We start from the raw sequence: 18,501 nt of genomic DNA, 5'->3' as shown, positions 1-18,501 counted from the left end.
AAAAAAAAAAAAACCATAAAAAGATAAAAAGATGTGTAACGATTAAAAATAGTAAAAAATAAACTTTTTTTAAATAGTTTGTTTCTCAATGACATTACAATACGTAAATAAAATATTTTCAATACATTTTAACTTTTCGAAATAATGAGTAACCTTATAACCTTAAAACACATGAATATGTACCTAATCTACCCATATTATTGGAATACGGCAGTTTCGTCGTTTATTAAAAACAAATAGACTTTAAACATAAAGTAAACTATTATATTTTTAATAGATTTTAATCACTATAATTTGTCAAGATAAATTTAATATTCTTATATACAAAACACTATACTAGAAACTGTACATTTTTGTTTATATTTAGATGTACCAACTGAAAACATCTTCGTGAAAAAAATGTATAAATAAATTCATTTTAACTCAATACTCATACACGAACAACACACAGTTAGTCCCTGCAAGTCTGTTAAAATAAGATGGAAAATGCATTGGTAAAATATTTACAAAACACATTATAGCACATTAAGGTTTAAGATATCATACAATTATAACTGAAATACGTAACAACTAACAATATTTTAAAATTGTAGGTACACTCAAACTCATTGTAATTTTTACAAATTCACCCAAACGCAAACCATCAATATTGCAATGCATAACGCTTAATAGTTACTATACATAATGCACGTATCTAGTACATTGTATTTTACATAATGAGGAAATAATTTAATAATTTCTTTATCGTTTAAGTGCAGGTAATAATGTAAGATTAAACAAAAATCATACGACAGAAAATTTAACCTCGATTATTGTATTGTATATTAAAAGTAGTGACTTTCGCATTTTTTTTTCTTTAATTCATTACAATGCTAACCTGCAAGCTTCAAATGCGTTTCATGCTTCATTGGTTCAGAATATATGAATTTAATTTAGCATTTTTTATTAGCAACTTGCAAAATTAAATAAGATATACTGCAGAATACAATATTATATTAAAATGTATTGTTTTTTGTACAAATATGAAATAGGTGCCTTACTATATGTAACAAATTACCTCGTCAATCGAGGAAAAATTCGAATTGATTTTTTTTTACATTTCATTCAATTTGAAAACCAGAAGCAAAAAAAGGTTTATGAAAATTGGTCTCATGACATTACTATAACGACTCGGGCATCGATTCTCGGAAGCAAATAATAATAATAATAATAATAGTAGGCAATAATATATTTTTAACTCTATATTTTAGGCATCGCCGCATAGTTATAGAAATCGACCATCGATAATCAACCGGCGGGTTTCTGCTATATTATAATACTTATGTATTGTGATACATATTTTTATTATGTACACGACGGAGAATTGCGCATGGAAACGAAAACGAGTTTATACTATTTCCTGTCTTTTTTTTTTTTTATATTATTATTATTTATTTTTACGGAATCAAAATACCTAAGACGCGCAGCGCCGACTATCGTTGCAATATAATATAATAACGTCGGGCTACCGCTACGTCACTATGCGAGACCACAAGAACTCTTGCGCGAATGGGAGGGGACCAGATGAACACGTTAACGATGACTGAGGCCGTCGCCCAAGTTATCTGGTTAGGTAGCTATGATGATGTAGTCTCCTCGTGCGTGCGACTGGCGCAGGTTCACTCGCTAGGTAAAGCAATATTATTATTTTTCACGTGAAACAGTGCGTTTGGCGCCGTCCATATTACTATCACAGTTGTATTTGGCGGGCTCGTTCGATGTTTGCGCGTTTCGCGTCGTTGGTCGTAACACATTAATACATTATCGTAAACGTTGTTATAATATTGTTAAAGGTACGCACGACGTTTGACCACTGACATGTAACATAATATACGACGGTCGACAATATGAAAGCTGACGTGAGTAAAACCGAATTAAATGTAACATGTAAAAATGTATAACAAATGACAGTCAACACGGTCCAGATGTAATATAATCTGGACATAATATATTATATTATATTGATATATAAAATCCAATTAATAATATTTTATTTATTTATATTATTATAAATATATTACCAAGCTGTTTGCACGTTAGGTGCCCATGGCAAGATTTAGTGAGAGTTTTAAGGAGCAGAAATCTTAACTGACTTAGAAAATTGCACATGTTTTCCTTATTATAAAGTAAGCTACACAAAAATTCTTTTTTTTTTTCTGTTAATTGAATAAAAGTAAATAAATAAATATCAAAAGTATTATAAAGTAATATATTAGAGTAATCAAAAAAGTGTTCAAAGGGGGGTTGTTTAATTCTGTCATGAAAAAGTCTATACAGACCTACAAGTACCAATATCTAATATCCGCGGGTGCCAACACCATGTTGGAAATAGGTACTATATCAAAATAATATAGGTAGCATCTATATTATTATCTCAACCGAATTTGAATGGCTATAGACGCTTTCTTTTATGTATGACAAGTCAGCTATAAAAATATATGTACCTATACATTATTATGAATTTGGTAAAACCGATTACATCGTATGCAGATGTATAATATTATAAATTAAGTATAATTTACATGATAGGTATTTTCAATATGAACGTTTCATGTTTATACATATTGAACTAAATATTTTCACTTTTGGAGGTCACGGGCAGACAGGTATAATATTATAATTGTACGTAGGTAGGTATTCACACCGAATAAGACAAAGTTCCGTCAGTAAAAATAATAATTTTTCTACATACACGAAACAAAATTATAAGACATAAAAAAAGTAGTGAAAAATCCCGTAATTTTCTCGTCAGTGTATAAATTCACTGTCGCATTAATACGTGTTGACGTATTATCGTTGTCATTTTAATGAAACTGTTCTACAGACTTCACAACTCAATATTATTTAAATTTTTTTATATACACCTATATGCATTAAAAAAAGGCTTATTATTTTAGTATTGATGTATAAATATAATATAATGCATAATAATAGTAAAGTTAATATTCTACTATACTTATCAGTTATAGGTTCAGTATCCAAGTATCTTTGTATTACAAAATAATACTAAAATGGTATAATAATATTATGAAGTAAATAAAATGGCAACATGGGTGATCATATTATTTACATATCGTAAATTATTCATTGATTATCGAACTTTTATTCCGCTTATAATAATTTATTATAACTTTTAAGGTCATTTACAGATGACGGTTAAGTATTTTTATTAAACAACTACACTCAACTACAGTTAAATATTGATAATTTAAAATACATTTCTATAAGAACTATTATGACAACACGTACCTTCATAATTATTGACTTAATACATTTTAAAATATCTAGCCTATTGTTGTTCAGTACAATTTACAAATGCCTTTAAATTTGTTATCTTGAACTGAAATTAAAATGGAATTTAGAATGTTTTAAATTACATGCCTACCAAGACGAACAAAAATAATTGTATATTTATTATTTTATTAGTAACAATTTGTTTTTATATTATTGAATATTTATCAGTGGGACTTAAATTTTATATGAACGGGAATAAAATTAAAAATTATTTGGGTAATCAGGTATAAATCGGCTAGAGGTTTTTGAATAATACAAATAATATAGTCTTTATTTGTATTTAAAATTTGTATGTAAATTTTAATATCTAATTTATGAGTCATAAAAATACATGGTATATAATATTGCTAACTTTCTATGGCCACATCAGGATTTTATTACATCCTAATTTAATTTAATTGATAATTTTCTTATAACAGATTCGTTAATTTGATTTAAATTTCTGTTTAAGAAAAATTGGTTTTTGTAACAGTTGTTTTATAAACCACCATCACATTAAACATTTATACATTCAGTATAAAACGTGACTTCTATGTAGTATAATATAATAATATATGAACTATAAAGACAGCCATACAGGAGTTAGAAATGTACCTAATACTAGAAGGCTTATTATAGGTATCTATTCATATGGGGTTAGTTAAATATAGGTAATTGGTTTTGGATTAATTTGTAATTATAGATAATTGAATACGAACCCACTATAAATCCTTTCCAAAATTAAATTAAGCCACGGACCCAAGATTTTTTTATTCATTATTGTAGTCTCGAATCTCGATCAAAATTTATCTCGGAATACCTATCTATACTAATGAATACGTATGAATACCTATCTATACTAATGAATACGTAGTTTATATTTTTTTTTCCAATCCCGATTTAAATCTCTTGTTTTTTAGTAACATATTTAACATTTATTTTTCTAATGATTGAATAAAAGTAAAAATATGAATTCCAAGAAATAAATCGTGTGTATGGTCAACGGAATTCTGACGCATATATAGACACCTCGATAGACACGCAGTTGTATATGTTCAATTCACATACATACCTACATACAACATAGATATATATATATTTATTTATATATATATACGACCTATGTTAAATAATAATACATAGATTTTAAAACAAGGAATAAAAATTCACTCAATGCTAATAATTCAACATTTCAATCATTTACATTATTATTCAGCCATTCACAGCCACAAAACATTTTGTAGCTCGTTGTATTGTATTAGGTACTCTAAGTTTGCAGTATTTATCGCAGTTCTTTGTACTAAAAGTCTGAATTGAAAATAATATTCATCTTCTATAATATGCGCAGATGACAAGTACGTTTAAAAATGTGTTCAAAAATCATACTGTCCTTCGGAACATTTTAAATTTTAATGTTTCAAAGCAGCCGGAGACGTGAAAGCGTAGGTAATATCAATTTCGAACAGTTTATTTGTTTTTGTTTTGTTTATTTTTTAGTTAAAAATTATTAACACAGCAGTCACCGTCATACGTGTGGAAATTCCTTCTCTTATTTTATTTCATTTGTTGTTTTTATTCTAATTATACATTGAGTAAATCGTAAATGCTATGCAATTAGTTCAGGTTTTGGACACCTTCATTGAACCACGACCCGCGTCTACCGGGGACGTCAAGGATTTACTTTCGGTGCACTACAGCTTCCAAGCGACAACCCGATGGTGACCCTTAACCGAATCCAAATTTAATTAACCTCTTGCATGGCAAAATAACTTAATATGTATAAAATTAAGTAAGGACGTTATCTACTCAATGTATTAACGTTTATTGCACTACTGTTTTAATCGCAATTATTCGTAAATCACGGTCGGATATTTAAATCCATCAAGCATTAATTTCAGGGTTTATCCGTAATTTGTATTACGATCACTCTGTAATAACACGCCGTATGTAGATTATTAAAAGTACAATTTAGCAATCTAATTAAAATTGTGTAATGTATGATAGTATATAAATTGGTTTTATTTCTTTTTTTAATTTAATATTTTAAATAGTTACTGCAACCCATATTTTTTTAATTACTTGAATAAATTTTAAATACTTTTAGTAAAAACTATAATATTATAAAAAATATTAAATACAAACAAATATGTAAAACATTAAACTCGTGGAGAGCATTTCTGTATAAAGCATATAATATATAACAGGTACCTACAAAATCTAAAAGAAAAATTACGCTGATAATTTTATAATAATAAATAACTATAATAGGTATCTTATAAATTTTTTTTGTAAATTGTATTTTTTTTATTTGATATAAATTCAGACCTAACATAATATAAAGAAGCTAATACAAGCTGCTAATGGGCCAGCAAATGTAAAAAAAATAAATATTTATTACTTAATATTAATCAATACAACGTTAAAATATATATTTTAAATACATATATCGATACACTATAGTACGTATTTAAAACATTCATCGGGATCAGGAAGCAAAACTGGAAGTCAACAAATAAACTTAATAAATGCATGTACTATATAGCTTAAATATATTTAAGTTACAATTAGTTGCTGATAACTCATAATTATTCGTATATTCCTAGTAATTTTCATTAAATTATTTAACTAAATCATAGGTACAGCTGTTGAATTAATAATAATGGTAAATAAATATCACAGTGATCTATTAAAATACGCCTACCTATATAGATAGTACAATAGTACTCGATTTAATTAATCTAATTCTATATATCTTTAGTCATTAAATTTGTATTGTAATATTTGTTGTTATTTCAATTTTAAAATAACATAAAAACGCCGCCAATCTCTGCCCTCAATATAGATTTTTAATTTATTAATTAAAAAAATAAAATAAAAACATATTAAATCGAAAAATGTGTATAATTGACAAATGCAAAACATAATATTGATTTTATTTTAGCAAACTCAACTTAAATCTGTTACAAATTGTGCATAATTAACATTTATCGTTAATATTTTTTGTATGCCAACACTGATGCTGACTGTTGATGCGAAAATTTATTTAGGTACCCATTCCTCGTCCTAAGACGATTAGAACACGTGACTGTCTAACCGCTGAATATAAAGTGAAAACACGTTGGTGAAGACGAAAATCGTTTCCACTTGTTTTTGAGTACCTACTTACATCGCTATTATGCTTTCACGTAGTAATTTAAAAAATGGAAATTTTGCTTAAATTATTCGATAATTTTTGTAACAATAATCTTACATGGTCTTTTCTTAACCAGAAACCTAGCTCATATTTTCAAAAATTGCAAAAACAATTTATTTTTAATACATTTAGCTGTAACTTACTGGTATACACATGTTCCGCAGCTACGATACGTAAATGATGATTAGCATTTGGTGGGAAATTGTTTTCGTGGAAATTATTGCAAGCTGAGAGCCGTTAACATTGTGAAATGTTATAGTAATATTATACCATTATAATTTGGTAGGTACCTATACATACTTTGTCTGGTGCGTGACATAGTTTTACCAGCTTGTATATTATCAATATCACTACATCATTCAGCTTAGGTTAGGCTATATATATATTATGTATTACACGTGGATACCAATTATTACAAAATATCCTGTAAAACTATTATTCACTATCGAGCCTATAGGAACCGTTTTAGGACTCAATGATTCAACAAAACGTGTACACTACATTAAGATGACAATGTCTGAAGATTTTCCTACAGATAATTGATGCAAACGATGTAAAGATTGCTACATTGTTTTTAAGCGTGGTGTTGTGATAGCGTATAGTATTTTAATAATATGATAAACAATATATAAGTTATAAAGTATGCTTAAGCGCATAATGCTATTTAAATAACTTGAGAAACATGTAATGTTGTTTTCTTTTTAGTTGGTAGCTTATATTATTTAAATTCATTACGAAATCCCGGTAAAGTGTAAAATTGTTACAATCGAAATTGTATATTATATTTTTATTTGTATATTGCGTATTACAATAATTTGAAATAATAATTATGTTTAAATTATTGTCAAAATACAATAAAAACAAAAAAAAATATTTCAAAATATTTTTAGTTTAAATTGTTTTGTAACGTATAATTATGATATAGCCGCCGATATAGGTAATGTATGAAATGAATCAGTTCTGAAAATCCGACAAAATTTATATTACCTTATAAAGGATTGTTTTTTTTTGTCATAATAGCTCATAAAGTTAAATTTAAATTTATAAGTTATAACGATAACTGGACCAATATAATATGTGAGCAACAAAACACAATATCCTTGTCATATAATATATAAGACATGCCATAGAATGAAAAAATGGTAAAGAATCACATTACACTATTAAAATATTTCATAGAATAGGTATTATCAATGTTATGAATCAAAAACATGACTGATATGAGTGATTACTCAGACGGACGTGAACGATTTGATTAGCTCGTGATTTTAGTCAAACAAATCTCTGATGAATGGACACGAGTACCGACGTATAGGTGCTTGTTAAATGTTAATTAATACTGTTATCACTTATTATAATCAATAGTCATGGGTTCCTTCTATTGTATTCATTTTTTTTTTACTGCTTTGTACGATCTGCATTGTACCAGCTATAACTATAGAAACTCATAACTATTATTTAGAATTGACAAAGTACATAGGTTAGGTACCTATACCTAGTTTAAACATCGTCATTCGACAGATTGTCAGCGCACTATTAAATGTTTTCTTTCTCCGATCCACGTACAAAATGGACAATTTGCGTTCAGCAGAACCAACTTTGTGTTGTTAGCTTTGGAATGAATGAGACCTATCATCAAACTTAAAGAACATGTGTTTGTAAGTTGGCTCTTTGCGATATTTCAATTTCATATACTTACAAGTTATGGGTAGGTATGAAATACATGTTACAATTTAAAAACAATCATAATATTATTTCGCTTTGAAATTGAAATATTGCAGTAAAAATTCCAACGTACAAACTCATACAGTGTTCTAATAGGTTAATTCACTCTAATACTTAAGCTAACAACACAAGGTTAGTAATGTTCTGCTGAATGAAAATTTGATATGTTGCGCGTGGGTCAGAGAGAGAGAGAAAACAAATAGTGCGCAGACATCCTAATTACTTTTACCTTCGAGAATATGTACACGATAAAAATCAATATCAAACCTATTTCAACTGACAGAGGATAACTATATTGGTGGACAACATGTTAAGTAAAATTACACGTTTCTAAGAAATATCTAGAAAAATAAAATTAATATAGTTAGCTAGCCTAATGTTATAGTTATATAATATTTAAAACATAATAATAATAACAATAAGTCAAATGTTGAATTGACAACATATTATTACGTTGTTTTATACGTTTTTACTGTGGAATCGTAATTTAATAATGAGTAAACTTTTCCGTTTTCGTAATCGTGTGAATTTCAAGTTTTTTTTTATAGAAAAATGAACACATTTACAAATTAAAATTTTTTTATCTGTACAGAGGATCTATTTATATAAAGTACATTAAACATTTATTTAATATACCCATTACCTACCACTTAATATATACTTGGCCAAAAATACTTCCTTTAAAAATGCGAGTATTACCTACCATAACTGTTTAAATTTTCGATGGTTGAATGTTTTTTTTTTTCGAAAGATGTATCTAAATTATTTTTGAACCATGTAACGTACCTACAATCGTGCCGACATATTTTTCAAGTACAAATACATCACTAACTGCAAAACGGATTTATTATAGCGTCTATGTACAAAGAAGTTGGAAATTGTTTTGTTTGTGCAATTTGAACGGTGCAGATAGGTATCTACTTCTTTTAATTTATTGCCAAGAATCTTTATTGTCAAGATTCAATTAAACACCATTAGGTTGCAATTTTTGAAAATTTTATAAGAACTCTGTAATTAAAGTGTTGGTTTTGATTTCTAAGTTCTCAGGCTGCTGCCTGATTTGAATGATTTCTATGAATAACATTAAATAATATCAAAACATTGTATACTCAATAACGAGACAACGAAAGTTTGCCTGGAAATCAACGTGCACACTTCCATTAGTTATTTATTTATTATCCCCGAATAGTTTTTATCCCAATTCACTAGTGTATAATATAAACCTAATTAACACTCAAGCGTAGTTATATCTAAACTTTAAGGTACCTAAACAAGTGTTTTGTTTACCCACGTTGAACACCATAAAATCGTATAGGTACGTGAAAAATAATTATGCTTGTCGGTTAAACTTATTTTAAACTGTTAAGTGTGCATGGTTACTGGTCGTTGCTTACGGTTCAAATAGTAGAGTGCAACCTGCAGGTCCAAGTCCAAGTTTATTAGACCATACACAAAACACAACGCTTTCACTAGGATTAAATAAAATAGGGATTACGTATACAAAAAGAAAAACTTGGCGAAACATAAGAAATATTGCATTAAAAATATGCACAAGACCTTGGAAATACATTTTATATATTTGAATACGGCTGTAAACGTAAAGGAATAACGTGTGTATATCGTGTGAACTGTGATTTAATAATAAACATTAATATGCTTGGTGTTCTATACACGTTTTTGCCTACAAGTATAGGTAGTATATAATAATATGTAATATGTATAGATATCTATGTCATAATACAATTTAAAAATATATGCATATTACTTAGCACGAATACTTTTAATTTAAAATTTCGTGATTGTTAAATTGTTCTTTTGATAAATTGGGAACTTATATGATAAAGATTTCAAAATAAAAATTACGACCACCTGTATGGCTGTACCTTTAACACAATAATATTTTTACGTCCACGTTTTGATCATATTAGTGATTAATTAATAAGTACTCATCCATAACGACTTTTTAAAAATATTTTAAGAACTACACACGATCATGAAAATAATTTTAATTAAAACATTGATTAATAATAATTTATATTATATACAAATAGCTTAATAGGTAACAAGAATTTCATAAATTATAATATGCATAAACGTCATTAGCACAACTAGTCTTCAAAAAAGTGGGGCTTAAGTGCTTTAGGCGAGATCAAAGAAATGATAGCCAAAACGAGATATTTATATACGTATGTAATTTAAATACCTCTAATGAGTCAGGAGTCTAATACCTATAAGTCAAAAGTCAAACAACTAAACTTTATTAAATTTATAAATATAAACTAATAGTGGTATATATGATATAGACTAGATATTTAAATTAAATACAGTCTTTTCGGCTGATTGGAGGCTTGTATAAATATTATTTGTAAATAGTTCTTGTGGTCGAATGCGTGAATTAGAACAAGAAAAATAGTTCTGGTCTAGTGGTCTGTACTGTAAGTCATTTTAAAATAAAATAAGGAATATTCCAAGATGAAATACAGTAGTTAATAACTTTGGTGATAAACAGATACCTAACATTAATTATTATCAATAGTGTATACTTAACTACCTAATATTTGCAGTTTAGACACATTAGGTAAGTAGGTAGTTGTTGGTTCTCCGTGTCAATAATATCATTGTATTCATATTTAATATTATTTAATATTATAATATAATATACGTATAGGTAGGAACTCGTAATCGGTATATAAACTATAAAAGTTATAACATGCATTTGTCTACGAAAATAAATGCAAATTTTAGTTTGATCTTTAAATGGTTTATTAAGGGATGAATAATTTTAATGAATTATAATAATATAATATCCTAAATTAATATTTTAATTGTTCATAAGTATTTATACTAATAAGTTGTAAAACGAACTATTTATTATTCACCAACATCTATCTCCGCGGCTGTTGTTGATGTCGATATCATGTAATTTACCCACAATATATACCTACTATTACCTATAGATATGACGTGTTACATTTTTTGCGGGATATGTTGACCCACGCAAAAATATCGTCTAGAAAGCTATATGGCACGTGAGAAAAATAGTAAGCCACCATTAAAATAATATCCTATAAAAGTGAGTGAATAGTGCCTTACAAATTCATAAAACCTTAAATTGCGACTGTTTAACTTTGTTCCCACAGTTATTATGCTAGGTAGGTACTTGCAAACGACCCGAAGAACGTTTTGGATGATAATTTGACATCATTGACTTTAATCGTTCGCGATGACGTCATCACATATTTTTCTATAACTGTGGTTTGATAACACTTACAATAATAATAAAAAGAGGAAGTTCAAAAACTAACCATATTTTGCGTGCACAATTTAAAATCATTTATTTTATGTAGTGCATAATGATATATAAATAATATGTAGTTGAATCGTTTTCTATTTACTATTACAAATTGCAGAAATGTTACCTATAGGCATATATTTTATATTCATTATAATAATTTTACTATACACCAATGTTTGGTCGCTGCAACTTTTTATAATATTTGTCCATGCAAACGACACGATTCGTCATGAGGACACTTATAAAGTGCGCTATAGGTGTCGGTGAAATCTATGATACTTCGGTACTTATTTTTTTAACCGTCGTTACGGTGTGATATATTATTTGTTTTAGGTACCTACACGCATAAATACACATGCACATTAATTCAATTTCTATAACAAGTAAATCGTTACGACAGTGTGACTTGAACGTTTTACAGGACCGGGGCCGTATATATTATACTATATAACTTACTATTCTGTTATTCAACTCTAGGGAAATACTTAAACGTACATGGTATATTATTGTGATGATATTCGTAATGATACAAACAATTTTCTCGTTTTGCAGACTTGCAGTAAGAAAAATATATTTTACCATTAAAATCGTCATAACCGGCCTGTCGCCACCATGATATTATGGTCTACGAGTGCTTCTGGCGGTCGACATAACTTGTACATAATTTTAACTAAAATTAGTTTCTCGTCCCAACACAATATTATAATGTAATTATATCATAATATATTTTAACAGTATCTACATTCTACAACATAATACGAACTAACGTGTGACAATACTTCTACACCGAAAAATAAAACTGACAAGTCTATCGTACCTATAGAGTATTATGCCAGTCCTAATGTATAATACATATGCGAATCCGCCTTTCATTATTACTTTATTTTTTGTTAAATACGTTTGTCTCCTTTCTCTGCGTGCATACACTATATACATCTGATGCAACAAAAATAATATTTTATCGCCAACGTTTAAATGACACATAAGAATTCCACATAGTTATTATGAAGTAATTAAGGAGCGTGCAGACATTTTATCCTTCGTTGAATCTTACGTTTATTCTTTTGCTGAAGTCTTAGTTTCATGTGATTTCATCACGCTTTTGGGAAGGTTTTATTAGGGACTCTATTATTATATTATTATTTTATATTGTATATTTTTGAATAATAGATCAATGAATGTAATACTGATTTGAAAATAATTTTCTTAGCAGAACAGTGTGTGTAGTACTATGTACGTATAATAAAACGGTTTTTTATTTTGTGTTTGTACAGATTGGAATACATTTTATTATCGCAATATTCATTTTGTTCGAGTCGTGGACCACTGCTATTGACATTCCTTATGAAGATCTCAGCAACCCATATAAGTAAGTAACTATTTTTTTTTAAGGATAGTGAATTTAATTAGTTCTTAATTAACGTGTAGCTTAGATATAAATAACGAACAGTATTTATGTTTTTTAAATCGTAATTTATTTAGTGTTGAGTTCTTAACTCTTGAACATAATATTTACGTAGTAGGTATAGTCAGAACACAATAGGAAACAATTAATATATATCAATGTTCACTGTTTTAGTATGTTTTTTGATACAAATATTTATTCTTAACTATTAGTTATTTTAATCAAATCCTATAGTGTTGAGTAAGTCATGTCTATTTTAAAAAAAATTATGTAAGCAGACCTTAAAGACAAGTGTAATTTTTGTCAATGAAATTTGTATACAAATATTAATTTTATTGTTGGAACTCTAGAACAATGGTAATAATATATGTTTGCACATCAAATCTAATTTATCGTAACTTCGCGTAGAGTATAATAACATTGTTTTTAATGTAATAAACACATAAATCTTATTAAAAAAAAAAAAAAAAGGTTTTATTTTATTGTTACTTAATTTTTAATGTAATTCTACTTCTTATATAACCTAGTGGCTAATAGAAATATAGTTGATACTAAATATTTATATGTTTTATATCTATGGAAGGGTTTACTAGAACGTAATACCTTATGCTAGAGTGTACGATATACCCTCACTAACCTACCTTTGGGAAGTTTATAATTGAATAATAGCGTTCTGAATAAATTCTTCAATTATTTTTGCAATAACAGTTTGTTGTAATCTCTGAAATTATAACTTATGAGTAATGACTTAAATATTATTTGGTTGTCAGTATTTTTTTTTTGTATTTAAAATTGCAATTTATAATGGGATATATTTCGTGCACACAACTTGAAGCGCAACTTCTTCTAATGAATACTAGATTGAAATATGCATTGAATATTTTATGAAGACATTTTGACATCATAGCTCGTCGCTGAAAAATATTAGCTACTTTTGACTTAACAATTTAGTTTCAATAATCACGGACAATGTTTTTTTTTACAATAAATGACATTAATCAATATTGGTTTTATTCGCATACCTAAGTACATAATATACCATGGTACATAATATTATTTTGAAAATAAATGAAAAATGGAAATCTCCCGATATCGTACCGTATAGCATAAAGTATTTGAGCTATTATGTGATATTACAAAAGAAAAGATTTAACAATGTATTTTATATGTCTACGTTGAATAATAACAAATTATTTTTGGGTGTCTTATCATAACTTAATATGCTTTAAATTAACTATATTATATTAATATTTTTTTCTATATTATTTCATTATGTTTTCATTTGGTAGAGCTTTAATTTTAATTGTAATTTAAGTACAGAATTTTAATACGTAATAATTTAATATATTTTAAAATATCATACATGTTACTAATAAAGTAGATATTAATAATAAATTATACATTGTACACCAATGAGCGTTTTAGACTTAAAATAAGTAGGTACTTTACTGTGTTAATTAATAATATCAATTAATATTGTACAATTTTACTTATTTGAACATTTTTTAATTATTTAATCGAATACCTACTGTTATATATACAGTATACTTATATGTATGTCGATGCAGTATGACCATTAGCTAATGAATCCATTGCATGTATATCAGTTTTTGAAAAATCATCAGCTATAATATTATTTATTTTAATTTTTAATACTTACCTATATTAATTGTGTTTTTGATAAAATTACTTATGAAATTACATTGTATATAATATTATTAGGTTTATGTATACAATGTACAAGTTTAATTTGCACGTGAGGTTTAGTGCACGCAATACCTACTAATATTATTATTAAAAATAAGCCGTAAAATAACCGAATTTGTTTTTTGACATTAATTGATATTATTATAAATAGGTGACAAAAATTATCTTGAATAAAAATGTTCAATACTTTAGTAATGAAAAAATATCATCAGTATATTATGGAATGAGGTTAAAAGTTGAACAAAGTTTCTACACAGCCCACTCTCATTGAAAATACCCGTGCAGTTTTAATTTATATTATTTCGTACATACAGGTAAATACTATAGTCCATTACCTTTGTATTTGATGTTGCGTGTAGGTTTTAACACATTCTGACAGGTGCAATAACCGTATTACGCGCCGATTTTATGTTACAGTAACATGTTTACACAATAATATTATAATAAGATAATCGATTAAATATCGGATTTAAATCCTAAGTGGATGAAAGACAGCAGAGATCCATTGTTTTGTCTGCCGATTGTTATCCCACGTGCGAGTCGTGGCTAAAAATCACGTTTTGTGTTTCAAAAACTGTACGAGGTCAACATTTGGGAGACAACCTGTAACATAGTTCAAGCGTAGGTATACCTACGTGCTTCGTTTATTTATAATTTTTTTTATATCTTTTAACTACGTACACATTACTCAGAATATTTTGGATACTGTATATACAATTCGTAATAGTTTATTTTATGACGCGTTGACGAAAATTGCATTGACGCGTTGTATTTGTATGTGTCTTAAAAAAAAAAATCAATTCGTGTGGCATGAAAAAACCAGCCTAATTTATGTTTAATATTATATTATAACGTTGATGTTTATTCACAATTCGAATATCTATTATTTTTTGTAACTATTTAGTTATCCAGAATAAACCAAAATACTTCAAGCTACAATGAAACTTGTCTGAGAAGGACAATGGTACCAAATATAAAAATCTCGATTTTCACGCGCGTAATACACTTTTTTCACATAACAAACTCTGCAATTTGGACAGTGCCCTTACATATGTGTTACGGATCTAAAAAAATTACAACCGCAATTTTCCTCAGCCAATACGCGTTATAAATTTAAAATAAAACCCCTTCAACGAATCGACTTTATATATTATTGCGGTCCAAAGTCCAAATAGTGACGATTTTACTTACGGGTCTCATCGTCTGTCTCGACAAGTTTCGCGAGCAATAAATTAATTCCGAACTTGGGGCATTAGAAACTATAATAAGTTCGATATTTGAATTAAATCTTATGATGGTATTGCTTTCAGGTTCTGCCCACCACGGTCCAGTTGTGCGAGAGTTGACCAGAAAGCTGCAGCCTCGGAGGTGATAGATAATTACGATGGAATTGGCGGACTACGGCGAAACTGCCTGTGTGACGACCGTTGCGGCGAGTACGGCGATTGTTGCACCGACTCCACGCACTTTGATCCAGTGGAACAGCAGAGCTCCGCTGCTCGATACGGTTGCGTGCTTACCGAAGATAGCGGTGGTGGCACGTACGTCGTGAACAGGTGTCCGGCCACGTGGACGAACACGCGGGTGCGGGACGCTTGCCATGCGGCCGCCGTAGATAGGGACAGCATGCTCGGTAATCCCGTGACCAGCCGGGCGACGGGACACGCTTACCGGAACCGGTTCTGCGCCGTGTGCAACGGCGATGCGGCCGACCCGATCCTTTGGGACACGCGGATCGTTTGCAATACACTTCTCGGCGTGGCCGCGGACGCCGAACAAGCGGTGCTCGACACGCTCAGGTACGACGCGACCGCTGGCAAGTGGGAGGTCAAGTACATCGGTGACACGTACAATTGCGACCAAATTGTAGTGCCACCGGCCACGACCCGCATCCGAAAGTGTCTACCGAACGCCGTGGTCACGTGTCATCCCCAGTGGCCGAACAACGAGATCCGGTCAAACTGCGAGGCGTACACAACAGTGATGTATTACGACAGTCTGCCGTACAAGAACATACACTGCGCCATATGCAACCACGTGCTCGTGCAGAACGTTACGTGTCAGACGATTAGTATTCACGTGAGGTTTCCCAACCAATTTGCGGTGCGCAGCTTCACCGCGTTATTCGTCGCGCAGCCCGGTCACCGCGAGTGCCGCGGCCCAGACATGTTTTACGACCCGTTCAACAAGACATGCCAGTCCCTGCGGACGTCTGTGGCTGACGACGGCGTGCTGCTCAACTGTTCCGTCGTGGCCATGTACTCGGCCCCGCCTGAAGGCTGGCGACCACCCAACGCCGAAGCCGAGTACGTTACGCTAGAAAACGGCACGATGGCTGTGTGCGCGGACGCCAATCGTCCGGCAACCGCCGAGACGCTCAGGTATGTGGTTCTCACTTACGTGGGCCTGGGCGTGTCCGCGGTGTTGCTAATCGTGCACCTGGCCGTGTTCGCCGTGCTTCCCGAGATGAAGAACCTGTCCGGCAAGAACCTGGCGTCATTTTGTGTGTCACTCTTGGGCTCGTACGCGGCGTTCCTCGTCGGCAACTGGTTGACAGGTCCCGCGTGCTACGCCGGCGCCGCCTTCACCTATTACGCTTTCCTCACGTCGTTTGCGTGGATGTTGGTGATGAGTTTCGACTGCTGGCGCTCACTGCGCCTGGCCACCGTCGAGCTGCGCGTCACCAGTGGCCGGCAGACGAAAAAGTTCCTCGTCTACTCGGCTGTCTGCTGGCTGGTGCCGGCCATGATGACGTTTGTGGCGGTGGCCGCGGACGTTGTGCCCGCCGTGCCCAAAGACGTCCGTCCCCGGTTTGGAGACGACCAGTGCTGGTTCGGCAGCAAGACCGCACTGTTGCTGTTCTTTGCCGGCCCACTGACCACCATCATGGCCGTAAACGTCGTGCTGTTCGGCTGGACTGCGTACATGATCCACTCGAGCCGGGCCACCGTCCGTCACATCAACACGCGCCACGTGCGCCGCGACTTCCGCATGTACTGCCGTCTCGGCGTACTCATGGGTCTGACGTGGTCCACCGGCATAGTGGCCAGCTACACGGACGCCAAGTACATGTGGATGGTGTTCGTTGTCCTCAACACGTTCCAGGGCCTGTTCGTGTTCATTGCGTTCACGTGCCGCCGCCGCATACTGGACTCGCTTGTCCGCGGCGTCGGTGGCGGCAACCTCGGCCTCGGCCACCTGTCTCACGAAAAGTCCAAGGACGGCGACAAGCACTCCCGCGGCCCGCCCCCGTCATCGTTCTCCTGGTCGTCCAGCGACAACGGCACGCCAATAAGTTCGGAGAAAACGACGGACACCCTATACTGATCCGGCTCGCTTGTCTCGCGCGTTCGATTTTATTGCTCCGAACACGAATCAAAACACAACCCGAAGACTGAACGATGATTCGCTGTCGGCCGATGATAATGATGAATACACAAATATGTCATGTTCATGTACAGTGTCGATGGACACGCTAACCCTCCCAAGATCTGTTTTATTGATTTGTATTTTTACATTTCTTACCCGTATGTCATTTGTACGCATTTGCGTGCTCGCGTAACGATTCTTTATGTGATACGCGTTCACCGTCATTTGTACGCGCGTATTATATTGTATAATTTTTCGATTTCGATAGGTTTACGAATCAGCTTATATAAATAATGAATGTGCACACTTAAATTTTTGCATAATTATGCTACTTAAATTAATTTGTAGGTATACGCATTATATTGACATTTTGTATGTAAATTATATTCCTAACGTATATTACGATTAATTCAATCACGTATAGTTTGTACAGTTTATTATTTATTATTATTTTGATATAATTAAAATGTTATTGACATAGTATGATGACTGCTA

General features: G+C 31.4%; 1 protein-coding gene across 1 annotated transcript; it reads left to right on the top strand.

The window, feature by feature from the left end:
- The first annotated feature begins 1,618 nt into the window (after positions 1-1,618).
- LOC132941171 (uncharacterized) lies at positions 1,619-18,489 on the top strand. The gene is made up of 3 exons (XM_061009109.1): positions 1,619-1,898; positions 12,800-12,894; positions 15,948-18,489. The coding sequence occupies exons 1-3, from the start codon at positions 1,887-1,889 to the stop codon at positions 17,962-17,964; spliced, it is 2,124 nt and encodes a 707-aa protein (XP_060865092.1). The 5' UTR covers positions 1,619-1,886; the 3' UTR covers positions 17,965-18,489.
- Positions 18,490-18,501: the final 12 nt, after the last annotated feature.

This window comes from Metopolophium dirhodum, chromosome 3 (genome assembly GCF_019925205.1).
Source record: "Metopolophium dirhodum isolate CAU chromosome 3, ASM1992520v1, whole genome shotgun sequence".
Lineage (NCBI taxonomy): Eukaryota > Metazoa > Arthropoda > Insecta > Hemiptera > Aphididae > Metopolophium > Metopolophium dirhodum.
The sequence above is the reverse complement of the archived record's forward strand: the minus strand, read 5'-3'. Positions and strand labels throughout refer to the sequence as shown.

Excerpts from the sequence above, each read along its gene's own strand:
- LOC132941171 (XM_061009109.1), top strand. Across the intron at positions 12,895-15,947 it reads GATCTCAGCAACCCATATAA|GTTCTGCCCACCACGGTCCA; the intron begins GTAAGTAACTAT and ends TATTGCTTTCAG.